Source organism: Sturnira hondurensis, unplaced genomic scaffold, assembly GCF_014824575.4.
Source record: "Sturnira hondurensis isolate 20B ecotype Veracruz unplaced genomic scaffold, ASM1482457v3 Scaffold0007406, whole genome shotgun sequence".
Taxonomy (NCBI): Eukaryota; Metazoa; Chordata; class Mammalia; order Chiroptera; family Phyllostomidae; genus Sturnira; species Sturnira hondurensis.
In genome coordinates, this window is record NW_028080037.1 from 10,714,542 (window position 1) to 10,740,946 (window position 26,405).

Genomic DNA, 26,405 nt, shown 5'->3' on the forward strand with positions numbered 1-26,405 from the left:
GATTTTTTCCTTTGAACCAGGTCTTCAAACAAGAGCAGTAAGTGTGCATTGAGTGCTCAGACTGTGCCAGGCAGTGCCAACATCACTTCCTCCGGGGCCCCGTTTCGCAGCCCGGCGCGAGCAGGCAGCTCTCTGAGCTGTAAATGAGGAGGGAGGCTCAGAGGCTAAGGACCTTCCCACGGTCACCGCAGCCACATGGCTCCTCGGAGGTGGGCCTGCAGTTGAGCACTGTGTAGTGTGAGCCTGGAATCCAAGATCCTAACACCCTCTACTATGCCATTTCTCCACAGCAAGCTGTCACTCTCTGCCACATGACACCTTGGACCAGTCTCCTGCAGACAGATCTATTCTCTAAGATCCAAATGGACCAAGGGATTGAGCCCATCAGTTGCTCACCTTGGCCAGCAAGAGGCTGAGGGTCTCGAGCAGAGCCGCCTTCACGTTCCAGCTGAACCGGTCCCCCAGGATGCGAATCAGAGGGCCGGTGATGCTAACCACGGAGGGCCGCAGGGCCTCGGCTGAGGTCAGACGGATCACCAAGCCCAAAGCTTTAGCGGCTTCCTCCTTCTGTTCCGGGCTGCCAGTCAGGACCCCCTCCCGCAGCACTGGAAGGATGGACGTCACTCCCTGACAAGAGAAGCGCATGTGAGAGTCGAATCTCAAAGGCACTGGGCCCAGGCCTTTGCGATTCCAAAGCAAGGTGCTCCTGTCACCACCCTCTCCACAATTCCACAAGGGACTGATTCAGGCTGCCAGGATCACAGCCGGAGAGGCAGCTAGCTGGGGATAGTCACGGCTGAATGGTGACTGGGAGATAAGAGTCCCACCAGGCCTGTCACACGGGTGCACGCACTGCTGTCACCTTTGTGACTTACGCCCACGGCCTGAACCCAAGGTGGCACAAACCCTGTCCCCCTATGACTGCCACAGAGAAGGAACACACAGTCTGTGACGGTGCAGAGGAGCACCTGGACTGTTGTCGGGTTAGCGCACAGCTGCCCCGGCTGCCCCTCGCCAACCTGGCCTGCGGGCAAAGGCTGAGGGGAGCTGTGGGCCCCCGGCACCCTGCTCTCGAGCCCTGGCTCACCTTCTTCGGGAGGCAGAACCCTGGCACGTGTGCGCCTTTGCTCTCGTTCCCTATGAGCCGGATCTCTTTGTGGAGCTCCTCGATCAGCGCCAGCTGGTTGCCGGCATCCAGCTTCTGTGGGAAGCCAGGGAAGAGCGGAGAGGCCGTCAGAGCTCTAAGCACAGCCCTGTCGAGACCACTTGGAAACAGCGTAGCAGGGGGAAGGGTGCAGGTGGGAGTATGAACTGAGAGACGCTGAACCCAGGTGATAGCTTTACAGGGGTCATTTTAGAAGTGTAGTCTTGTAAGCGTCTGGAACTGCCTACAGTCAAAAGCTGGCTGTGGGGCCACCAGTGCCCTGACCTTGGTGATGGCGTTCAGTGCATCCCAGCTCTCCTCCAGGACCACAGGGCTGGAGTCATTGAAGAGGCGGATCAGGCCCGAGACCAGGCTCCGCAGGTGGCTGCTGTAGTCCGCCTTCGAGCAGGAGCAGTAGATGTTGAGGATGATGGCGGCGGCCTGCCTCATGCCCGCCTCAGGGCAGCGGGTGGCTTCCAGCAGATCCTCGATGATGATCCGGTGCCCGACGTCATCCTCCACGGAGAGGATCACAGCCTGGCAGTTGGCCATCTCCTACAACCACAGGGGACACTGGGGCTGAGCTCAGCTCCACGAGGCCGGATGGGACTGCCGCTGGCCGCCGGCCACCAGGAGAGGCCCTGACACTCACCAGCTGCTCGTCTGGAGTCCCCAGTTTCTCCTTCAGAGCCAGCATGACCGCAGGGAGGATCACGCCAAGATGACGGGTCAGGGCGTCGCCTGCCACAGATGAGAGGAAGGCCAGCACCCGCGTATTGACGGGAGGGGTTGTCAGCTGTAGAGTGACGAATGCCGTCAATGCAAGAAATGCCACCCGTGCCCACTGCACTGGGCTCTGGGGGAGCCCGTGTCCCCCTGCTCAGGGCTCGGTGTCCACTCCAGGGCATCCTGCACCCACCACCCACCTCCCCCCAATATCTGAGTTCAGCACGGGTCTCCACAGCAGGCCCAGGAACAATGAAGCAACTGTAGCTTCTGGGCCAGAGGCGGACTGCCACCAGGCGGGAGTTACCTTGGGCACGAGGTAGGGCAGCACAACACGACTCTTGATGGCCATGACTTGCTTCAGACCATCTAAGGCGAATTCTGACACCTCGTCGTCCTCCTACAGAGGGGGGTCAGAGGGGACACTGAGGAGCTGGCTGCTGTCCCACCCCTACTGTCTGGACCAGCCACCATCGGCTTCCTTCTCCGCTCTCCTCCCTCCCGCACTGCACCCACATTGTCAAAGGAGAACACAGAACCCCATCTGCTGTTCCCACGCCCACCCTGCCGGGGCCCATAGCACGGCTGCCTTGGCGTAATAAGCCCCTTGTGTCTCGCTTCTACAAAGACAGAAAGCCAAGCTGGTAGGTGTGTGGCAGACCCACTCACCAGCTGCTTCAGTAAAAAGGGGAGGATGTCCTCCAGAGCCTGGTGGCCGATGGTGGAGTGCAGCTGCTCGAAGGTCTTGGCCGCCGCCTCTCTGACCTCCTCCAGAGGGTCGCACAAAGCCTTTCTCGCCGTGGGCACGAGGGACTCGGAAAAATACAGCACCTGCAACAGCACGTGCACTGCACCTGACACAGTGGGGGCAGGGGGGCATAGCGCGCAAGGGCGGGCAGGCAGGACCTCTGGCCCAGCTAGGCCACGACCACCCCCACAGCTTTTCTTTGAGCTTGGCTGTCTCCTGGGAAAACGTGCAAATCCAAAACAGCAGAGAGGGTGTGTAACCCACCTGTGAGGGGTCTAAACCCAGACTTCATAGTTAATAGCCGGATTTTTAAGCTGAGTCCTCCAGATACTCTCCATCCCCCACAGGAACTCCAAGCTCCTTCCTAAGGCGAGGCTGCCTGACATCGCCTCCCCTCGCCCAACTCATTCCTTTGCCTATCCTCTGGAAAAACTCCAAGCTCTTCTTCAAGTCAAACTCAAAGACTTGCTCCTCTATAGAGTCCTGGGGCTACCGTGGGGCCAAGGACAGCTCTGTTGCCCTGGTAACCAGTTCCACCAGAGCAAAACTCCCTGTGAACCAAAAGGCCAGTTACAGTTGGCCTGCCACTGGCAAGGCCTCGGTCTTTGGGGACTCAGTAACTGCTCAAGAAATCACAACTCACTGGTGACAGAACTGATCTGTATTCTTTGCCAAATGCAAGTAAAACCCCCAAATACAATACTTATACTGATACACACAGGAGGCAGATCCAGTAAATCCGATGAGGATATACTGGCTAAGCTACTGGACACATGCTTACATTTCTGACCAGCCACCACGTCACCACTGCGGTGCCTGCCTCCTGACTGAGAGCCCGAGCACACACCCAACCCACCCTTCAGGAAGGTTTCAGGGATCAGTGACCTCAGACAGTAAGCAAGGTCAGTGAAAAGGACCCCCAAAGCCCTTGAACTACTACGGAAACAGTACCATTGCTGGAGACGATACATTCCCACCTGCCAGGTACTTCCCCTCATCTACTCTGCTCGTAAGAACAAGTGCACAGCCTTTCTGCTCGCACTGCTCCCCACCCCTCACACACACGCGCGCCCCCCTTTCCCTGCACAGGGTACCACGTATTTTAACTGAACTGATATAGCGACACAAAGGGATTGAGAGCAACCTCTAGAATGGTGAGGAAAAGACCATCTCGAATTTCCAAAGGCCACTCGAAGCCTCAAAATCATTTAGTTCTCAGCCAGCAAATCCGATGGGAAAGCAAAGGGGCAGGAAACTCCAGTCCACATGGGGCCCCGCCAGCTTGCCAGCAGTGCCCTCTGGAGTGAGGTTTTCACATTCTCACTTGGGTGACGTGAAGTGTCCCTAGTGATGCAGCTTCTCCTGCAACCTCCCCAGCAGCCCTGAGTCAGGTCACCTGCAGGCACAAGGCCTGCAGCGCCCTCGGAAGATACTCACGGCGTCCCGGCTGGTGGACTTCATGATCTCGCTCAGCCCAATGCACACGCCCTGCCTCTCATCGCTCTTCGGAGACCTCAAGCCTTCCTCAAGGATGGGGATGATCTCAGGTAGGATCTTCTCCCCCAACTTCCGGACGAGATCTCCTAACGTCCTTGCCGCAATCTGTCAGCAGAGGTCAAGCCAGGACATCAACTCCCTGCAGACTGCAGAACAAGGGCCCTGGGACCCCCTAGACTTTATCCGAATCACTGACTTGACTTCTCCAAATGCTCTTACCCCTGCAGAGCCCCCACAACACTACACAATGAGATGATCTGTTTGTCGCACACACCTACACAACCTAAAGCAACAGCCGGCACCTCACATGAACAGGAAATTCAGCATGTGCTCTCTAGTCGAGAGCCAGTTTCCCTGGATTGAGAACTGCAGCCTAGACGTCACTTAACCCTGTGCCCTTGCCCAAGGGGAGATGAATATGGAACCTATGCTTTAGGAAAAAACTCATTTCCTCTGAGGTCTCATGCAAACACTTCTTTAGAGCCAAATACTCAGTTTATTTGCCAGGGATAGGGGTTGGGAGTGGGCCAAAGGTAACGGACAAAAGTGAGCATCGGCCGGAGCTGGGCCCCTCCTCCCAACGTGAACACTGCCCTCCCCAGCCCAGCACATCAGCCGCATCTCACACCATGCTTGGTCCTGCCTGCCTTCTCACTCCAGACCCACCGGCCTTGACTCAGCCCCTACTGTTGGCATGTTCCTGCCCACCACAGGGCCTTTGCACAGCCTGCCCCTGTATCTCAAGCAGTACTTCCTCTGTCTGGAATAGTCCTTTATCACCTCCTCACCCGGTTAGTGGTTACTAATCTTTCATCTTCAAACACCATTTCTTCACAGAAGCCTTTCCTGATGCCCTAGCTGGGTTAAGCGTCCCTGTTACAAGCATTTGCAGCACCATGTAGCACTTGCCACAATTGCACAATACACCTGTTTGTGTATTTGATTAACATCCACCTCCTCTACCAGACTGTAGCCCCACGAGGACAAGAAGTGTGGCTGCCTTTCTTCTCCATTACATCCCTGGTCTTACAACCCTGCTTAGCACACAGCAGTTGCCTAATAAGCATCTGCTGGCTGACCAAGGAAATACACACATGCCCCTGTTAGACAGAGGACCCGAGGTGCTCTCCCAGTCTCTGCAGACCCGTCTTCCTAGCCTTTGAAACGAGGCCCAGGAGACTCACTGTTCTCTTGTCTGCACACGTGCTGGCCAGGAAACCCAGCAGCAGCCCAAAGAGAGTGGGCAGGATCTCGCGCAGGGTGCGGGGAGTATTGGAGACCACGATCTTCCAGACGTGCAGCGATGCTTGCCGCACAACCAGCTGGGTGTCCGAGCGGCCCATGTACAGCCCTGCCAGCACCCGGTTCCGCCGGTCCACCCCCAGGGCAGTGATGATGGCCTGCAGCCGGCAGAGAGGAACAAAGAACACGGGGCGGTGAAGCCCCTGCGGCGTGAGCACCCGGCACAAAGAAGGGACTCCAGGCACGCACCTTGTTGGACTGGGCAGTCCCAAAGTTATCGTCCTCGGAGGCAGTTTCTGTGGTCATCTTTCCGGTGACGCCCGAGATGTGGAACAAGAGGTCCCCGAGGAGCTGAACGGAGCTGAACCTGAGAGGGAAACCAAGCAGAGAATCACCCAGCTGCAAGGGGCAGTCCGGGCCTCAGCCAAGCACCGGGCAAAGAGACTGTGAGGAAATGCACCGGAAATATTCAAGGCGGCTATTTTGGAAGGGGAGAAGAGCTACAGGCAATTGTCATTTCTTTATACCTTCCCATGAATTTTCTTGCCAAGTTCTCTACTCATGAACTTTAGTAACGAAAAGAATAAGTACCATTCAAAAGAAAACACAAAAACTTCTATAAGAAGTTATTTTAAAGACAGACACGGCACAGAGTGAAGCGCTACCAGGAGACCAGGAATGCTGACCACCCGGACCAGAGGTGCCAGAAGAGGCCCGGAAGGCAAACGGTATCTCTCTCCAACTTAAGTGAGGTTTAAGAATCATAAAAAGCAATAGTCACAAATGTAAAATTCCAAAAATACAGAAAAATATAGAAAGAGAGTGCATATAAACAATCACCCAAGCCCCCACTACTTAGGCAGCCACCCTGACACTCCAGTGACACCCTGCACAAGGCGCCCGAGACACGCGCCCCACACAGTGCAGGAAGCGAGCCCGCGGCACAGGCGCCACTGTGCCGGCAGCTGCGGGCCAAGGAGCCTTCTGTGTCAGCGGACAACGGTCTCACGCCATTCTGTGCAACGGCTGAGTAAAGGTTCACGGTGCAGATGTACTGCAGCCTTTTTAAACCAACCTCCGGTTTTTCAAATGATAAACAACACTGCAACAGACATCCTTCTATCTACACCTTTAAACACTTGACCAAACTTGTCCTTAAATTAAGTTCCCAGAAGAAAACTTGCCAGGTTAAAAAGTATTTGCATTTAAATTGTAATACAACCAGAGGACTGACTAAAAGCAAGCTTTTACAGAATCTGAATGAGGACACTGCTACAGGAAACTAGAGAATCACCAAGTGGTCAAAAGTGAGGGTCTGGAAAAAGCTGAGATTTCCTTGGCAACGTTTTGCTCTTTATTTCTCAATAGAAGCTCCCCAAGTGCAAAGCTGGGTTCCCCAGGCCTTGCTGCCCGAGTTTGCACCTTATCCTCCAGAGGTCGTCGAAGAGGCCCTGCTCCAGCTGGGGCAGCAGCAGGGCGATGGCTGTCTCTGCGTACATGGATATGACCCGCTGGCCCGCACGCAGCGCAGTGTCACGCACAAACTCATTCTCATCAGCAAGAGCCTGTACACAGGGGGCGGGTCAGTCAGGACTGCCGCCCCCAGGCACCCAGACACAAAAAGAGACGGGACTCCCTGGGCAGCGGGGTGAGGACTGCCACCGCATCCCACCCTCCTTGGTACCCGTCTCCTGGGCCTGGTCATCAGTGCCTACTTTGAGAATACAGGGAATGATGGGCCCCACATAAGGAGTGAACTTGTCCCCAAAGGTGATGGGCAGGTAGTTGAACATCATGATGTAGCCATCTCGGACGTGGGGTGCAATGTCCACTTTGCTGGCTGTGGCCACAATCTCTGGCATCAGCTTCTCCAACTTCTCCACCCCCAAGCCAGCCATGACCTCGGCCAACCCTGCAACAGTAAGACAGAATGAACCCACCAGGTCTGAGGCCCCCAGAGGGCACTCCTGGGGCGGCCCCTGGGCCTGCACTGGCCTCACCCTGCGCAGCACCGGAGCGGTCCACGGAGCTCTGCTCATAGGTCAGCGTCTCCATCAGCCATGGCAGCAAGTCCTCAAAGCACGACTCCCCCATGCCCTTCACCATGGCCCCGAGTGCCTTTGCAGACACTGTCCGCACCTGTCAGGTAACCAAGAGCAGGGGTGAGGAGGAGCTGAGGGTTCGAAACTAGGTGACCAGGCAGGTGGTGCAAGGAGGGGTCCCTCAGGTCTCTTTCCCTTTACCAGACAAATGCAAAAGCAGCTTACAGGAAATCCTCAGGAATCAATTTTTCTGGGGCCTGGGCTACAGTAATGAGCTCCTGCCCTGTCTCCTCCCAGACTCACCTCAGGGACAGGGTCCAGAAGAGAGGCCTTCAGGCCCGGCGTCACACTCGGCAGGTAAGGAGCCAAGTCCTGCAAAAACACAGACATGACTCAGGTGGAGGGCTGGCCCTGCTTCCTCCAGGACCCGTTCTGCCAGGGACACTGCCCCCACGACTCTGCTGACGAGGGGCATGCAGCCAGGGGCGTTCCCAGACAAGGTGGGGAGGAGGGCACTGCTGGTCCCTGGAAGGGCCCCTGCCATTGCTCGGGCCCATCTTCAAGAGGTCCGCAGAGCCACCAGCTACAGCTCAGTGCGCTTACCCCTCCTGCCCTTCTCTTAAAACCAAGGCCTGCCCCACCCCTGGAATCTTCAGGAAATTATTTCTGGTGTTTCCCTTTCAGATTTTCATTATCATTTTCCCTTTAATTTTTTATTAAAGCTTTTATTTATTTATTTTTAGAGAGAGGGCAAGGGAAGGAGAAAGAGGAGAAAAACATTGATGTGTGAAACATCGATGAGTTGCCTCTCACACGCACCCAAACCGGGCACCTGACCCGCAACCCAGGCATGTGCCCTGACTGGGTATCGAACCGGCGACCTTTCAGTTTGAGGGATGACGCCCAACCCACTGTGCCACACCAGTCAGGGCTCATCTTCCTTTTCTTCACCTTAAAAGGTTTACATCTCTTAATATAGCATTCAGCTTTAGAGAACAGCTTTAAATATAGAAAAAGCCTTATGCTCATAACAGCAACATTTAAAATGCAAAAAGCCCTGGACACTATATGACCAACGATAGAATTATGTAACTTGTAGTACATAAACTTGTTGGATACATAATTATTAAAAAGTTTTATGAGTACCTCATTAAAGCTTGGAAATAAGTTGATGTTCAGGAATATAATTTTTTAGCCTCATCTATGGATATATTTATTGATTTTTGGAGAGAAAGGGAAGGAGAACGACAGAGAAAAACACTGATGTGAGAGAGCAACACCCATCAGTTGGCTGCCGCACGCGCCCCAACCGGGGCTGGAACCCCCAACCTAGGCGTGCGCCCTGACCAAGGATCACACCCACAGCCTTCTGGTGCACGAGATGATGCTCCAACCAACTGAGCCACATGGCCAGGGCAGAAATATAACTTTGCAAATGTAATTCTTTTTAAAGAAGCAGCATTAATGGGAATTGCTTTAGCACTGGAGGACTATGGGTAAGATTTTTTGTGTTTCCCGTTTTTCACTTTCCCAGATTTTCTAGGACTGACACACCCTCCCACTTGACTCCTGCGCACGCAGCTCAGTGAGCCACGCAGAGCTGAGCAGGGCAGTCACACGGGCACGGCCTTGGGCGCAAGTAAGCAAACAAGGCCCATCTCCCCTTGTTTCCTGAGAGGCTCACAGAAGAGAATGCTGGAAACAAGAAAACGCGGCTAGCAGTCAAAGCATCGGCCACTTTCCCCACACTCCTGAAAGGTCAAAGGTGAGGCTGGACCTCTCCTGCACTTCCGTCTATAACAGGGGCCCACGATGAGGGGCCTCCCCCAGGACTGAGCTGATAGGGACTCAAACACTGTGCTGCAAGATGCCCAGAGAACCCAAATTTCTATCCTCTGCCCCACAATGGTCAGTGTCTCCTCCCAAACAGTCAGAGACCCAATGCCCACACCCCTCCCACGCCTCCTATGCAGGGACTCTGAGCCCCAAACCAGCGTCTACTGGTCCATTCTGTACCAGCCCCAACTGGGCCGCTACCTTCTGGTCTGTCAGGGAATACATGTTGCCAATAATCTGGGCTGCCATCTTCCGCGTGTCTGTGGAACGGTCCTGGAAGGCCCTCTGGACGATGGGCATGATAAGGGCCAGGGATGGCGCGTCGATGAAGTGGACGAACTTGGTGTCCAGCAGGGTCTGCAAGCACTTCTGGGTCTTCCGGGAGGGGTCTGTCAGGGCATCCAGCAGGACTGGGGCAATGGCTGCACGGCCAAACAGAAAAGAGGCTGCTCTGTAAGAGTCTGTGGTTCGGCAAAGCCACCAGGTCCCCAGAACCAGAGGGATCAGAGGAGAAGGGAGTCTGGGGTAACTGCTGCCAGAAGCCCCTCAAGTCACAGCCTGGGAAGCCAGCCTGTCTGCACAGAGCAGTCCTTGCTGCAAGAGGAGGAGCTGGCCCGAAGGCCGCAGCTGCCAGGCCTCTGCAGGGCGAGGCTGTGCGCCAGTGGGACCCCGCGGGCTGGCTTCCGTGGGCACTGAGTTGCGTCACAGTGCTGGGCCTCATAAGATTGCTGCTCAGGCACCATGGACCTTATGCCGAAAGCAGCAGCCCCAAGTGTTTTGTGAAAAAACTTCTGAGACATCAAAACCGGCAATGGGAGTAGAGCACACCATGCTCGGAGCAGCTACTCCCAGAAAGGACGAGCTCTCAATTCAGCGCCATCGGCCCCACAGAAGGAATTCCAAGGGGAAAGCCTGGTTTATCCTTCCCACAAGCCCAGGAAGTTCAGCCATTATAAAGCCCCATGTTGGTTGTCAACAATTTTTTTAAAATCTAATAATCCAATTTAAAAATAGGTAGAGGATTTGCACAGTTCTCCAAAGAAGATATGCAAATGGCTAATAAGCACAAGACATTCAACATCACTAGTCATTAGGGAAACGCAAATCCAAACCACAAGGAAATGCCACTTCGCACCCACCGAGGCGGCTGCAAGCAGGGTTGGTTCTGCAGATAGCGGTGCTGGCAACTGGGATCCTCAGGCACTGCTGCTGGGAGTGCCGAAGGGTACAGTCGCTTTGGAAAGCAGTCTAGCAGTTGCTCAAAACGTCAGGCACTGTGGGACGAACAATCCCATCCCTAGGGACCTACCCAAGAGAACTAAAACCCTATCCGTGAAAACAAACTCACGCGCAAACGTTCCCAGCAGCACTGATCTCAACAGCCAAAAAGAGGAAACAACCCAAATGTCCATGAATGAACCAGTAAACAAAATCTGGTCAGTCTGTGTGTACAATGGACTGTTACTGGGCCATAGAACAGGATGAAGCACTGATAAAGGCTGCAACATGGGGGAACCCCGAAAACATTTTTCTAAAATGCCAGACACAAAGCCCACATATTGTATAATTTACATGAAAGGTCCAGAATATGCAAACCCACAGCAAAAAATAGATTTGTCAGGGGCTAGGGGTAGGGGAGGAAATGAAGAGTGAATGCTAATGGGCGTGGGATTTCTTCTGGGGGTGATGAAAATGTCCTGAACTAGCGAGCGGTGATGCTTATGTATAAAAACCACTGTACTATACATTCTTAAAAAGTGAATTTTATATTATGCAAATTATGTTTCAATAAAAAAAAAAACAGGCTGGATTCTCAAAACGAAGCCACTTCTACTCATTTGGTGGAGATGAGGCTATTCTGGGCCTTAGATATCCCCAGGGCTGTTGGACATTGCAAAAAAACAGCAACAAAATCCACGTATACCTATTCATCCCTTAAAAAACAAAAACAAACAAAACAACACATCACTTTCTGAATGAAAGAAAAATCCAGAGATGCCTGGGCTGAGTGACACTGGATGGGCACGGAGATTCCATGCCGCAGCTTCAAATCCAACACGTCAAGTGCCGGTCCAGGCGGCTGGCTGGGTTTTGTTTCCAGAAATCAACCTCTTCCCATCACTCAAGAAAGCACCAGAGTAAAGAGCACAGTTAAGGGGGACAACTGTCCCCACCCTCCCCCTCTCTCACACACCTCCTGGCACAAGCTAGACTAGAAAGTCCCCACAGATCCTGACACTTTGGATGCTGCCGCTACGGTCCAGAGCTTGTCATTCGAGTCCGCTGACCTCAGGGCTCCCTCGGTCAAGGTGCTTCTGAGCCAACACCTCAGCTTCCCTACCTGTGCTGCCAACGACAACCACTCCACACAGGCAGGGAAACCCACACTTCCAAACTACTTTCTCTTCATCGTTCTAGAAAAAGGGCTTCCCAGAATTCAGTTTATTTCACTGTGAACATATCTGTCCTCAGAGGGCAGAAAGCTTTGCTGAACGAAAGCACACTCCCTGCAGTGTCCAGGGACGGGGGAGGAGCCAGGGCCTCTGGCCACTGCGGGAAAGGCCTACCCAGGATCTCCGGGTTCCTGATGACAGAGCCGATCTGCCTGAGCGCCTGCTGTCCGGCCTTCTGCACTTTGACGTGGGAGTCGGTCAGCACCTCCGTGAGCTTGGGCACGATGTTGGGCAGACAGGACGACAGCTGCTTGGGAGCACAGTACGCCATCGCCCCAAGCAGCTCCACTGACCCTGCAGACAGCACACACATGTCCAGCACAGAATCACTAGGCACAGGCCAACAGTCGCCTGGGCTGGCTGCCTGGAAGGGGCAAGCAGCCTGCTCCTCTGCAGACTGCGCTCACACAGGCCCCAGGCAGAGGGCAGAAGACAGAGGGCAGAGGGCAGAGGGCAGAGGGGACCAGGGACCGGCTCCAGCAGAGACCAGGACCAGGGAGACCGGCTTAGTGTTGCCAATGCTCCATGGCCAATTTACTCAACTGAATTTCTCTGGCCTGTCTCCTCATCCACAAATGAGGAAACTGATTTAGATCTGTCATTTTTCAAACTGTAAGGAAACCCTGAAGGACCAAGGGGTAAGCCAAGTGAGAGGCCCCAGACCTTGACCCTCCCCAGACCACAGTAGCTCTGCTTCTATCTCTCTGCACTTTAGGATTCCAGATAAGATTACAACTTTTAAAAAAAGACTGAACTTATTTATTTTTAGACAGAAAAGAAGAGAGGGAGAAAGAAAATGAGAGAAATATCCATGTGTGGTCGCCTCTTGCATGCCCCCTACTGGGGACGTGGCCTACAACCCTGGCCTGCTCAACTGGGAACCGAATAGGCCACCCTTTGATTTGCAGGCCAGCACTCAATCCACTGAGCCACAACAGCCAGGGCAAATCACAATTTTTAAAAGGGCTCTAATCTTTCCCCTCGGCCACAGACTAGCTTTAAAACTCTGGGCTTTCCTGATTTAGTGCTGCGGCTTCTGTTGGGGGCCTGGTCTTTGTATATTCAGCAAAGAACATAGACTAGTGAAGGGCTGGGCTGCCGAACGGCACAGTCTTGGTCTTACCCCCAGGCCGGGGAGCACACACCCAGGACAAGCACTGTGGCTGCCTGGAACCCCTTGAGAGGAGTTTTCAGGGTGGGAAGTTAAGACGAAGACACAGAAGGAAGCGGGCCTTACCGGCTTTGGTCCTCCAGGACTCCTCCTCCAGGGCGGCCAGCAGGGAAGGGAGCACCAGCTTCACACCGTGAGCACTCAGGTTGCTCATCACAGCCTTGGCACAATCATCTGCAGCCTCGAGGGCAGAGAAAAGACGTTCAGGGGCCTCCTCACCTAAGCAGGGGTCAAGGCCTGACTCGAGACCAGCTATTTCCCAGGGAACCAATACTTATTGAGGGGTTTCCTGTGTCGGACCCTGTGGCCTGCAGACACAGCTAAGGAGGAGAGCTGAAGTTTCTCACCTCACAAAGCTTCAGTCTCTTACTGAGAATCAGGCCTGTCCGTACCTATGACTAGGGCCCGAGGTACGGGCGGGGGATCTGGCAGTGCAGCCTTAAACCAACTCCCTGCGAAGTCTCACACCAGCCGCCAGCAGGTCTCACGGGCAGCCTCAGGACTTACCTCACGTACATACTGGTTCCCATCCCCGAAGCACAGCAGCAGATGGGGCAGCACGTGAACCACGTACGGCTCAAAGAGCTTCCCCAGCATGGTGCAGAGCATCTCGAAGGCAAAGAGGGCTCCTGGGGGGAAGAAGGCAGGGCAGCTGGGGCAACCTTCCTGCCACCTCCTCCCCCTCTGGAAACACTCAGGGCGGCTGTGGGACTGAAGCAGCTGCCCCATGAAGGAACAACACCCTCTGCCTCCCTCACCAGCACAGATGTGGCTGAGCAGAAACAGGAGGGAATGAGGGAGCATCCGTCACTTCTTGGCACTAACAGCCAGAAGGGCAGAATCTCTCCCAGCTAAGATATCACTGAGTTAAAAAGTCCAGGCCACAAAAGCAAAAACCAGATGGCATGAGTCGCACACAGCTGCCCCTCTGCAGCACGCTCAGAAACATCACCCTTCAGAGGGGAAGGGAAGGCCAATTCCTACCTCCAGCAGCCATGGGGACCGAGCTCAGAGACGCTCACCTTCTCGCCGGCGGAAGTTCTTCTTGTCCTGGATGGCATCGGTCAGTGCTGCCATCATCTCCTGCTGCTTTAGAGACAAAATGCCCAGGCCCTTCACCAGGCCTGCCAGCCCGTACGCGGCCCCTTTGCGCTCAGCATACTTGTCCGACTCCAACAGCTGCTGCATCAGCCTCTGGATCATCCCTCCTGCATCCTCCTTGATGGCTGGCACGAGGGGCGGCAAGCAGCTGGCCACGGACTCCTGGACCTAAGGGAGGGGTCAGCCTCGTCAGGAACCACAGCCTCTCCTGGTGGCTGACACAGTCCTACACAGCACCTCCCCACTGGACGTCCCCAAGCCCCGTCTCAGCCACTGCCTGTCGAACAACATAGGGCATCAGAAAAGCAAACAGTGTACACGCTCATGTATGACATGGCCCCCATCAGCTTGCTCACTACACCTGTCCGTGACACGAACAGCAACCATTATGGTGCTGTTTCTTCTGGTCTAAAGGGAGAACCTAGGCCTGAGTGGGTAAGAAACTCCAAGAAAACTAAACCCACTGAGAGTAAGATCCAGAAAAAAGCATGCAACTGTGCCCCCACGGAACTGGCCCATACCTCCCAGTTTCCAACCTTGTCCAAGTCACCTGGAAGGCTGGGTCTGACAGGGCCAGGACCAAATCAAATGGAACCAGAACACGCTGGCAATCACACTTCCCAGTCACAGCGCAGTCAGCCCAGCTCGAGAGCAGCAAAGCGTCCTGCCACCGGGGCCCAGGCAGGGCCCTTTGCAGGCCAGGTTTTCTGACAACGTATTTGACTACAATTTTGTGAACCTGCATTTCATGAGGACATTCTGGGTGGTCCAAAATGCAAGTTGCAAAAAATATATGTAAATGTGTTTTTCAAAAAGAAAAAAAAAAATCCTTGGGACTTCCGCCGAGATGGAGGCATAGGTGGAAACTCTGTGCCTTCTCCCACAACCAAGTTTGACTACAACAAAAGTTTTGGAGAACTAGGACACACCCAAAGACCAGAACACGGAATTATACGGAAGTCCGACAGCTACGAACCGTTCAACGGGGACGGTAAGAGAGGCGGAACCAGCAACGGAGCTGGGTCGGGCAGGACAGATCCCCCGACCTAGGCGCTAGGCGCGCGGGCAGCCCAAAGCCAGTCGGGGTGCGGGGCAGACTGACCAAGGTCGCACATTCACGCACAGTGAGACGGACCACGCAGGCCCCAGGGGATGAACCCAGTGGTGGAGGGCCGACAGCGGGGGCACACTCGCGTGCAGTGGAACGAAACGCGTGGGCCCGGTGACAGTGGTGGCTGCGGTGCCGGTGGGGGTCGCGGCAGCAGGCGGCGGAGGGAAGCCATTGTCCCTTTTTGACCCCACCCCCACATACAACGTCACAACCCAGCAACTTAGTTGCCCTGCTCTGGTGAAAACCTAGGGCTCCGATCCTGCTACTTAACAGGCACGAACAGCCCAAAAGATGGCGCAAGAAGAACTCAAAGTCCCAGAGCCAATAACCCTAAGCGACCAGGAAATTGCCAGCCTCTCAGAAGCCCAATTTAAGACACTATTTATCAGGATGCTCACAGAATTGGTAGACTACAGTCACAAATTAGAGAAACATATGAAGGCTAAACTAATTGAAATGAAGGGAGATGTCCAGGAAACCAATAGCGATGGAAAGGAAAATGGGACTCAAATCAATGGAATGGACCAGAAAGAAGAACGAAACATCCGACCAGAAAGGAATGAAGAAATGAGAATTCGAAACAATGAGGAGAGGCTTAGGAACCTCCAGGACATCTTTAAACGTTCCAACATCCGGATTATAGGGGTACCAGAAGGGGGAAAGAAACAGCCACGAGTGGAAAACTTATTTGAACAAATAATAAAGGAGAACTTCCCCAGTCTGGCAAAGGAAATAGACTTCCAGGAAATCCAGGAAGCTCAGAGAGTGCCAAAGAAGTTGGACCCAAGAAGGAACACACCAAGGCACATCATAATTACATTAGCCAAGACTAAAATGAAGGAGAGAATCCTAGAAGCAGCAAGGGATAAGGGGACAGTCACCTACAAAGGAGTACCCATCAGACTGTCAGCGGATTTCTCAAAAGAGACCTTACAGGCAAGAAGGGGCTGGAAAGAAGTATTCCAAGTCATGAAATCCAAAGACCTACAGCCAAGATTGCTTTATCCAGCAAAACTTTCATTTAGAATGGAAGGACAGATAAAGTGCTTCTCAGATAAGGTCAAGTTTAAGGAGTTCATCATCACCAAGCCCTTATTATATGAAATGCTAAAGGGACTTATATAAGGAAAAGATGATGAATAATATTAACAGTGAAAGGACAGCAAACACACAGGTATTAACAACCACACCTAAAACAAAAGCAAACCAAGAGTACAGCTAGATCAGGAGTGGAACCATAGAAATGAAGAACACATGGAGGGTTAGAAACAGGGGGGTGGGAGGAGGAGAAGGGGGGAGAAGGCACAGAAAATAGCATAGATGGTAGGTAGAAAATAGATAGGGGGGAGGGCGAGAATAGTGGGGGGAAATATAGAATCTAAAGAACTTGAGACACGTGGTTATAAACTAAGGGGGGGAGAATGGTGGGGGAAGGAGTGTGTGGGTGGAGGGGAATGAAGGGGGAATAGAACAACTGTAATGGTATAATCAATAAAATATATTTTAAAAAAAAGAAAAAAAAATCCTTGCACTGTGGCTTGGAGGCTGAATTAAAAGGCCACTGAAGCAGGTAACGAACAGAGAGAGAAGCTCAACACGAGGTAACCATTGTTTTTTTTAATCTTTGTATCTCTAATGCCAAGTTTATACCAAGTGCAAAAAAGACTGTTAAAAAGTGAATAGAAAAACTGAAACTATCTAGGAGATCTACCAGGATAAAGAAACAAAATAGCCCTGGCTGATATGGCTTAGTGGATTGAGCTCGGGCCTGTGAACCAGGTGATCTCGGTTCGATTCTCAGTCAGGGCACATGCCTGGGTTGCAGGCCAGTTCCCAGCAGGGGACTCACAGAGGCAACCATACATTGATGTTTCTCTCCTTCTCTTCTTCCCTTTCTCTCTAAAATAAATAAATAAAATCTTGAAGAAGAAAAAAAGAAAAGAAACAAAATAATCCCGTTTGGGGGTGTTCCAGACTGTAAGCCAGGCTGGGCTCTAAGAGAGAGGACAAGTCTTCACAGAGAACTGGGCCTTCAGGAGCCTGACACCCCGCTCCATCCCTAGCATCCCACTGCCTACCCGCATTCAAGTGGCAGGTACCTGCTGGGATGGGGTGGAGAGGGCAGCAATGAGCTTGGCAACAATGGGCTTCACTTTGGGGTCGCTCTTATCCAGGTGCTTGGCCAGAGAGCCCATCAGGACCACCACGCTCTGCCGCACGGCATCGTAGCTGGCGTCATTGGGTGCGTTCTTCAGGAACTCCTCGAACACCGGCAGCAGTGAGTTGACGTTTTCCTGAAAAGCCAAGTATAGCCAGGGCTCTGTTCCACAGCAGCCCTACGGGGACGGCAGTCTCTGCCCGAGGACCAAGCCCAAACCTGCTCCCGGACAGCCATCCTGACAAGCCCACACACAGTGCCAGTGGCGTTTCCAGTTTTCCGGCAAGACTGCAGCAGGCTCTGAAGAATCTAATTCCCTCTGGGGGTCTTTCTTGGTTCAAAATAAATACAAATGGAATCTTCCGTGGGGGCCAGTGCCACACCAGGATTGCCAGCAGTCCTCCTCCCTGTGTCCCCCCTGCTCAGCTCAGCCTTCTGCCCAGCCCACAGCTAGCTGGAATCGTTACCTTCCCGTGGGCATTGAGTGTCGCAAGGGCTGCATCCAACATGCACTTCCGCACATCGGGGTTTCGGTCGTTGAGGGCATCAGGGACAAAAAACTGAAAGAGTGGCTTCACCTGAGAGCTGTCCAAACACTGGGAGAGCTTGTTCAGGGCCAAAGCCAGGCCACACCTGGGAAGAGAATGGCAGTGTGTCAGGGGATGAGGGCCAGCCATGGGTCCCTCTGTTGCTGGGATCTGTCCCAGTGAATCACAAGGAGGGAGCCTGCCAACCGCAAACCCTGCTGTGCAGGGCAGAGCACGGCATAATCCCATGGGCCAGAGCTCACCCACTGGTCTACGCAATGGTCTGGAACAGCCCACCTATCCAACAGAATCCTACCATCTATCTACCCGGAGTTTCCCACATGAAGGGGACCAACTCTGTCCCCATCTCCCCACGTGAGTGCAACGCCTGCCCCTACACCTCCAGGGCAGACTGTCGGAAGGGAGGTAAAGGAATCGGATGTGAAGACACTCGGAAATGGACACATTCTACAAAGGCAAAGTGCCACTATTCTCTTTAGCTACAGAGCAATAAGAAGGTGCCCAAGGACCTCTGAGGACACAGAGGCCTGGAGGAAAGAACAAATGTGCCCAAGGCCACACAGCCTGGGAGAAGCCAGCACTTGAATTCTGGTCTCTCTGACTCACAGGGAGGTCTTGTCCTTTCCTTCCATTGTTCACTTAATCTGTGCTGCTTGCGCACATCACCCAGCCCAGCCAACTTGCTACCTCTCCGCAGTTCTGAGTGGAACAAGAGTGCAACAGCTGTTATACCTGGCTTCCCACTGATCTGGAGGCGATTCTGAGATAACTCGTCCCAAAGCATCCAGCACTGGGGGTGGCCGCTGCAACAGAGAGGGTGACAAATGAACCACAATGCTCCTCCCAGCCAAGCCTCGCAAGCCAGCACCCTGGGTGTGAGGCTGTGATCATCACAGCCACCCTCCACCCTGAGCCACCACGGTGAGCTCCAAGACACCTGTCTGGAGCAAGTCAGAGGCTGAGCAGCGTCCAACCCACACTCACACCACTCGGACCGCCCCCGGGCCCAGAGGCTACTCACATAGAGCTTCTCCTGGTAAATCTCCATGAGCCTGCCCATGACCTCGGCCGCCTGCCGCTGGTAGCGTGCCACGGCCTGGGAGAGGGCTTCAGCCCCAGCCTGCCTTACAGCTGCTTCGTGATAGATGACATCATCGATCAGCAAGGAGCAGAGGTCTGCCTGCAGATCTAGGCCCATCATCGACCAGAGCCTGCACAGACCACAGGGCCGGGGCCGGTCAGACAAGGGTTTGTCTCACCTGCCCTGCCAAACCTCACCGCCCAGCCCCTCTCTCACCACAGGCTGAGCACACCAGGCCCAGCTGCCTCCTAGGGCAGCTCTCACCTCTCCGCCAGCTTCCGGATCTCCTCCTCCTTGTCAAACCTGACCACCCAGAGCCTCCGCAGAAGATTCAGGCCATTCTTCTCGTCGGTGTCAGGCGTTGGCAACACCATGTGGAGTTCCATCAGCCCCTGCAACACGGTAGGGTGGAGCCATGTGAGGCACAGCCTTTCGAGGAGCCGCGACCTGCCTCCTCGCCTCCCTCTAGGGCTGTGCTGTCCCAGACGCAGCCACCAGCCGCACGTGCTATTCAAAGTTATAGCAATTAAAAGTAACTATAATTCCTTACCGCACCAGCCACATTTCAAGTGCTCAAGAGCAACCTGCTGGCTGGCAGCTACCACACTAGACCACACAGATACACGCATTTCCATCAACACTGAAAGTTCACCAGACACCAATGACCCGGGGAACGCCACGAATCAGCTCCACTACCAACTGCTCTGTCTCTTTAGACAGCTTTTCTTTCTTTTTTTTCTTTTTTCTTTCACAAAAGAACAGCTTTTCTTTTGTGAAATGACAGTATGTGGTGGTAGAATCTTTTTTAATGTAAGTTTTTTAAATTTAAGTCTGAATATGCCAGACAGACAAAAATCTCAAAAGGACCTTCACTTCACGTTGTCTTTAAGAAAAATTCACCATTCTGCCATGGCTCTTCAGATTCTACCAGGCACCAGTGAGAGCCCTGTCGCTCATCGACAGCCTGGTGTTTGGGAACCGCTGTCTCATACCCCAAATGGACCCTTTAGTTTTCGGTCCAAAAATACCAGGAGAAGCCACACACAAGGCAGCGGGATAAACTACTCCTGTGAATCACAGCTGCCCTATAAAAACACTAAGACCCATATCCCAAGTGGCAAATCAGGTGAGGTCTTCCAAGGAAGAGAAAACAAGACAGCCGTGGAGCAAAACTGCTTAGTCATTCCGATTCCAAGAACAACGCTGACCCACACCCTGCGACCTCTTCCCTCTGCCTCCCAAACACAGTGGTACAAATCTGAGGCCTCTCCCTCCAGCCAAACCCTTGCACAAGGGACGCCACAGTGGCTCTGCGAGGAAGCGAGCACGCACCCGGAGTGCGGTGTCCCGCACGCTGGCACACGGGGACTGCAAGGCACAGAGCAGCACGTCCACCTCCTCCTGCTCCGCGAAGGCACAGCCTTCCTTGCCGCTGCTGCTGGCGCACAGGGTGGTCAGGGTGTCGGAAGCCAGAACCTAAGGACAACATTAATCCTCTGGGCTCAGTTCTGCAAAGTACAGAGTTACTAGTACATAGAATTACTACTACGGAGTCAGGCAGGGGGCCAGGCAACGGGCTAGGGACCCAGAGAGGGGTTCGGAACTGAGAACACCCACCCCACACCCCAACTAGAGCTAAGATCCCAGCTCCAGGGCAAGGCCAGTGGCAGAAGCCAAGCTGAACTCTTCACTAGCTGAAAACAGTGAGGGTGTCTCTCAAAAGCAGCCCTTTTGCTCAAGTGCAAAAGTGAGGGCTAAGAAAGGGAACTAGGACTCAACCCCAAACACCAGGACCCGCGGTCAGAGTCACAAACTGAGCCACAGCCACCGCCAACTGAAAATCAAGTCACCTGCAGGCGAGGAGAGCCTGACCCGATCACCCCAGTCAGGAGGCGCAGCATGGCCACCCGAGGCAGCAGCTCCGGGCCGTTCTGGGCGAGAAGAGCAGGTACATCAGGTGAGGCTGTGGGGGAAGGGCTGTAACCAAGCCCCATGGCACATAACGCAGCATCCGCTTGCCCACCGCGTGGCATTCTGGGTGTCTCGTCCAACTCCACGCCAGAAACCCTGGCAGGTTTACAGCTAAACCCACACTAGCCAACCCCAGTGAATGATGATGATCCTGAGGGACTCAAGAATTAATTAACTCTGAAACTCTCTTGAAATTCACAGGAAAAGAAACACAGGTGGCCCATGAACATATGGATACTTAACTTGACAAGTAAAGAAATGCAAAATAAAAGGAGGTACCATTCTTTCTTTCAGTCATTGTTGGCGAGATTAATACTGTCTGAGGCTGCACTCACGTTGGAGAAAAGGGAACCTAGTAAAGCTGGAGCTCGGAACATATCAGTCCCACAACCAAGACTCTGTCCTATGGAGATGCTCACGAGGGTGTGCAAGGGGCACATACGTACAAGGGGGCACACCGCGGTGCAGTTCAAAATAAGGCAAAGTTAGAAACCACCCTAAAACAGTGTACCCGCAGTACTAAATCCCATGCAGCCCGTACAGTCGGCAAGGGCGACCCACAGGCACTGCCATGGGTGGAGACCCAGAGCAGAGTCACAAGAAGAGGTTCGAGCCACCTCTGCTCTGCTGAGTGTGGGGCGCAAGTTCTGCGCATGCACCGAGAAAAGTCTACAAGGGTCTACCCCCAGCGGATCGCGAATGTCACCTCTGGAAGTGGCATTTCTTTTTTTTATTCTTTCTTTTTGGAATTTTTAAAAATAGGCATGCACTGCTTTGGCAAATTTTTAGAATATAATCAATTAAAAAGAAAACCTCTCAATAAACGAGGTTCAAGCTCATAATTATAAGCAAATCAAAGGGAGAGGGATCTGTACCATCTTCTGAGTTAGAAACAAGACAAACACGGTAAGTTAGTGCAAAAACCCTCCAACTTCTTCAGGTCGGAGATGCTCAGACACAGAGGCTTGCACGCTTCTTCGAGGCCCTGACAGCTGTGGGAAGAACACCGGGCTCTCCCACCAAAGGCTCTATAAACACACACTCCACTGCCCCCCCAGAACTGCCGATGGGCCAGAAAGTGTCGGAAGCCCCTGCCTCCCGACACCCCTCCAGCCAAAGGGAGAGCTAAGCTCCCCTGCCAACCTCATCCACACGCCCAGGAAGGTTGCTGGGTGAGGCCCTCAGCTGGGCGTGGACAGTGAGGATCTGAAGAATCTGGGCCATGCGCTCTTCTTCCTCCTCACTGCGGTGGGGCATCTCGGTCAGCACCATCTTCAGAAATGGGAAGACTAAGGAAAAGGCTGGCGCGGACAGGGGCGCAGCATCTGTGAGCAACAAGCAGATAGATCCTGACCCTGCAGGCAGGGCAGGGCATCAGGCGCTGCTGCCTCGCTTTCTATCCTCAGGGCAAGTGGGGAAGGCTGCAGGCCCTTTCTGACACTCCGAAGCACACAGTATGACAGCTGGTAGCCTAGTTCTAAAGCCAACCCTGCTCCCACCCAAACACTGCCCAGCTCCAGAACACGAGAGTGAAAGCAGACAAGTAGATTCTAGTGACGAAAAGGAACCCAGCAGTGGGGACTAGAGTGACTCGCCGAATACCAGGACTGAACTCAGAAATCCTCCACCTGATCTGACTCCCCCATTTTTCAGATGAGGAAACCAAGGCCAGGGACGGGGGAGACTTGCCAATGGCCTCAGCCTTAGGAAGCCCCAGGGGGTGAGGCAGCCCACTCATTCCCTGTGCCAGCTTCCACCACCTCCCGTCCTTGGTGCCATCCTCACCTGGCTCACCCTTGCCCATCCTGCTGGTGATGGTGTGACTGTGCAGCAGGGCCACCGCCCTCTTCACAGCCACTGGCAGCTCTTCCTGGCACCAGGACTTATCCAGGGCACACTCGGGCTTCAGCAGGCGCAGAGTCACATGGCTCACCAGGGTGCCTGTGCCCGAGAAAAGAGACCCAGCAGGGGATGAGCCACACAGACAGGAAGAACCTTGCCCAGCGCAGAGGTGCCCCGTCCCTCTGACTTAATTCTGCCATGCCAGGAAGTCCTTGATCTATATTTTCATTTCCTCGTCATGGCTGCACCGAAGGGTAGGCAGGCAGGCACTATGCTGACACTAGGCTGCAAAAAGCACACTAAGGGCAGGCACGAGCCCCTCAAGGTTGTTCAGGTTAGAGCCAAGCTCCCGGTGCTCCCACCTTCCACGTGCCGAGCCTCGCCAGCCAAGTACCGGTTCTGGCAGGCTCCACATGCGCTGACTCAGAATGGCTTTCCAGACTCGTTATATTTGAAGTTCATTTTTCAATTACAGTTTACATTCAGTATTATTTTACATTAGTTTCAGGTGTGCAGAATAGTAGTTAATAATCATATACTCTACAAAGTGTTCCCCTGACATTCCCAGTGCCCACCTGCACCATGCAGAGTCATTACAGTATTATCGACGGCATTCCCTACGCTGTTCTCTACGTCCCCAGGACTGTTTTGTAACTACACACCTGTACTTCTCAACCCCTCCACCCTTCTCCCCCAGCCCCACACCCCGCCCCTCGGTGACCATCAGTCTGTTCCCTGTCAGACTCCTTTTTCCAAGACGCCTCTTCACTCAGTGCAGTTCCCCCATTCCAGCCGCACCCAGGGGAACATTCCCTTGAGGCTAGGAAGGAAGTCTGCTCAACTCCCAGCCACGCTACCTGGTCTTTGTTTCACCAGGGCCAACAGGAAGCTAAAAACCAGAGCGTCCTTGTCACTGCCACATGGCACCAAACCACCCCTGCTGCCCTGGAATTCCTGAGTGTTAAGTTTTAAACTGCTATAGAAAGGTCACATGGACTAGTGCCTACACCCAGGCCTCAGAGGGAAGGCACAGCAGCGTAAACCAGGAGGGGAGAGGCACCATGTCACCCCCAGATGTGCTGCTGCAGGCTCCCGGGGCTGCTTCTATGGAAGCAGAAGTCAGTAGCCGAAGTCACCACGCAGTTCCCCACCACATTCAGGGGTACCCCCTGCCCACCTCCCAATTTGCCCAGGGCATGCTCACAGCCAGAGAACAAGGACTGACCCAAAGCCTTGAGCCGAGGAGGCATGACACACGCAGCCAAGGACAGGAAAGGGTTCTTGATCCGGGGAGCAGCCAGGGGAGATTTCAGCAAGGGCAGGAAAGACTCGACCAAAACAGGGATGTACTGGGTCAGGCTGGACGGGTTCTTGGCCAGGATCGTGTCCAGCAGCCCTAGCGCCGCCTCCAGCTCACCATCTAGCTGCAAGCAAATCACCCGAGGCAGGTCAGCAGGCCCTGCTCCAGGAGAGCAAGAAGCAGGCCTGGGGCACCCAGCACACTCACAAACGGAAGTGTGGTGGCATCAGCCACTCACCTCCTGCAGCCGCCTCCGGATCTGTGCCTCCTTGTCCAGCTGTGCCTGCAGCATCTCCTTCTGCTTGCTGGTCAGCTGCACCTCCTCTTTGATGCCTTTCTTCTTCTTTATCTCCTAAAGGCAACGAGCACAGCAATTCCATCTCCAGGGGACAGACCTCCCTCCCCACCACAGAGGGCCAGCTCAGTGCCACAGTCAGCATTATGCCAGCTCCCAGTCTGTGACCTGGGCCCCAAAACCCAGCAGGTGGCCTCCTCTCCCCACCTCCCACGAAGTCCACAGCCACCCGGTTCCTACAGAACAGAGACAGTAGCAAAGAAGCGATTTTTTTACTGGATTCTCTACTGACAAATACAAGGAAGGCCTTTTTGTTAGAGAAATGAAAAGTTCCTCAATATGCTAAAAAGGGCATTCTGGTCCACACAGTTTCAGAATCAGAACTTCAGCGCCCCCCCCACCCCATCCCTCCCCCAGTAAAAGCTCAGGGCTAGGAAAGGCCAGGAGAGCACGCATACACTCAGCAAGTACTGCCTGCGCAGCACCTGCACTGCGCCACACACGTTCTCCACACAGGGCAGTAAGACCACGCCCTGCCCTCACAGAGCACACAGTGTAATGGGTGAAGACAGCCGATGAACACGCAACCAACTACGTACACAGGACAACTTCAGATCATGATAATGCTGCCGGAGGAGTAAGCATGATGCACAGTAAGCTAGAGGGAGGGCAGGGTCTCCCCTGGAGAGAGTGAGCGGGGCAGTCACCTCTCTGAGAAGCAGACATGTGAACACATGGGCCAAGATGCGGAGGACAAGAACCCAGACTCATAAAAACCAAGGGAAGCACAGCACATGTCCTGTTACCAGCTGAACACAGCCACCGACTCATGATTCCCAGGGGCTGCCCCAGCCTTCAAGGAGCTGGGTGGAGAGGCATGAATTCAAGTAACAGCACTTAGTGAAGGAAATGTATGAACTGTGACTGGCACCCAGCAGAGAGAAAAGAATTTCCCTTGAGTATGGAGTAGAGAAAGCTACTAAGAAAGAATAAGTAAATGGTGAGGCGGGGTGCCCCCCAGAGGGGTAAGGGGCATCCAAGGAGTGCCACTGGCCTCAGAATGACCCAAGGGAAGAGCGTACGTGCAACAGAAAGTGCCACCAGCTTGGGGCCGCCAGGCTCGGCCAGCACCCCTTGTGCAACGCCTGCATGTACTCACCTCCTTCAGCTCCAGCTCAATAATCTGCTCCTTGAAGGAATATGCCTTGTTCTCTCGCTTCATGTTGGCCTTTTTTACGCTATCCTGCTGGGCACTGAAACAGCAGAGCAGGTGATCAGCCAGCCTCAAAACTGCAACCTGCCCCGGCCGGGTGGCTCAGTTGGTTAGAGCACTGTCTCAGTACACCGAGGTTGTGGTTCAATTCCCAGTGATAGCACATACAAGAATCAACCACTGAGTGCATGAATAAATGGAACAACCAACTGATCTCTCTCTCTCTCACATAAATAAACAAATAAATAAAACACACAAGTCCCATCAGCCTCCCACCATCTGTGAAATCCCAGGTAGCTTTTAAGTTGTATGCACCGGCAAAGTGCTGAATACTCAAAATGCTCTTAAGTGCATGCCTGAAACGGAGCAGGCACTTGCCCAACGAATGGGGAGTTTCCTTCATTCCTACAAAGGAGGCACAGTCTGCATCTTATGAACAAGAAAACTAAGGCTTGGGGAGAAATGCCAACAGAGGCCACGAGTGGCATCTCACCCCTGGATGATGGATTTGTCGTGCAGCTCCCCGGCAGGGGTCTGCATGATGGCAAACTCCTCCCGTGTCACCTGGAGCAGTGCGGGGTTCTGCACAGAGGCAGTGATGGTGCTGATGAGCTGCGGGAGGACCCGGTCTGGGGACAGGATGGAGAGGGAGCCCATGGCATTCATGGAAGACTGCCAGACAAACACAGGCGCGGTCAGTGTGCACCAAGGCAGGCACTGGAAAGGGGTCCCACCCACCAAAGTGCCCCTAGCAGTCGACTCTGCTTCTTCTTGCACCTGCCCGTTCTTGCTGAGTGCTGCCCACACAGTGGAGAGCTGTAGCAGATGCCTGCCTCCTCTTGTCAGAGGTGGGCATGCAACCCAGACCAAAGGACCAGCCCAGGAATGAGCAGAGGACCCAAGTAGGTCAATCAGGCCAGTGAGAC

At 53.8% G+C, this 26,405-nt stretch overlaps 1 protein-coding gene across 1 annotated transcript in view; it reads right to left on the reverse strand.

Moving 5' to 3' along the window:
- Positions 1-26,405, reverse strand: part of GCN1 (GCN1 activator of EIF2AK4) — a 56,520-nt gene that overhangs the window by 7,186 nt on the left and 22,929 nt on the right. Inside the window, exons 21-51 of the mRNA XM_037052237.1 lie at positions 25,973-26,151; positions 25,426-25,519; positions 24,210-24,323; positions 23,897-24,095; positions 22,615-22,770; positions 21,973-22,154; positions 20,709-20,789; positions 20,191-20,334; positions 19,123-19,250; positions 18,799-18,988; positions 18,510-18,580; positions 17,697-17,862; positions 17,171-17,365; positions 13,882-14,128; positions 13,367-13,488; positions 12,926-13,040; positions 11,803-11,982; positions 9,437-9,657; positions 7,703-7,771; positions 7,358-7,496; positions 7,073-7,269; positions 6,780-6,922; positions 5,607-5,724; positions 5,300-5,515; positions 4,056-4,220; positions 2,540-2,701; positions 2,178-2,270; positions 1,797-1,940; positions 1,430-1,699; positions 1,088-1,201; positions 397-627 (exon numbers count right to left, since the gene is read on the reverse strand). Of these exons, the coding sequence (XP_036908132.1) occupies positions 397-627; positions 1,088-1,201; positions 1,430-1,699; positions 1,797-1,940; positions 2,178-2,270; positions 2,540-2,701; positions 4,056-4,220; positions 5,300-5,515; positions 5,607-5,724; positions 6,780-6,922; positions 7,073-7,269; positions 7,358-7,496; positions 7,703-7,771; positions 9,437-9,657; positions 11,803-11,982; positions 12,926-13,040; positions 13,367-13,488; positions 13,882-14,128; positions 17,171-17,365; positions 17,697-17,862; positions 18,510-18,580; positions 18,799-18,988; positions 19,123-19,250; positions 20,191-20,334; positions 20,709-20,789; positions 21,973-22,154; positions 22,615-22,770; positions 23,897-24,095; positions 24,210-24,323; positions 25,426-25,519; positions 25,973-26,151 (4,845 nt within the window). The remainder of the gene's footprint in view (positions 1-396; positions 628-1,087; positions 1,202-1,429; positions 1,700-1,796; positions 1,941-2,177; positions 2,271-2,539; positions 2,702-4,055; positions 4,221-5,299; positions 5,516-5,606; positions 5,725-6,779; positions 6,923-7,072; positions 7,270-7,357; positions 7,497-7,702; positions 7,772-9,436; positions 9,658-11,802; positions 11,983-12,925; positions 13,041-13,366; positions 13,489-13,881; positions 14,129-17,170; positions 17,366-17,696; positions 17,863-18,509; positions 18,581-18,798; positions 18,989-19,122; positions 19,251-20,190; positions 20,335-20,708; positions 20,790-21,972; positions 22,155-22,614; positions 22,771-23,896; positions 24,096-24,209; positions 24,324-25,425; positions 25,520-25,972; positions 26,152-26,405) is intronic.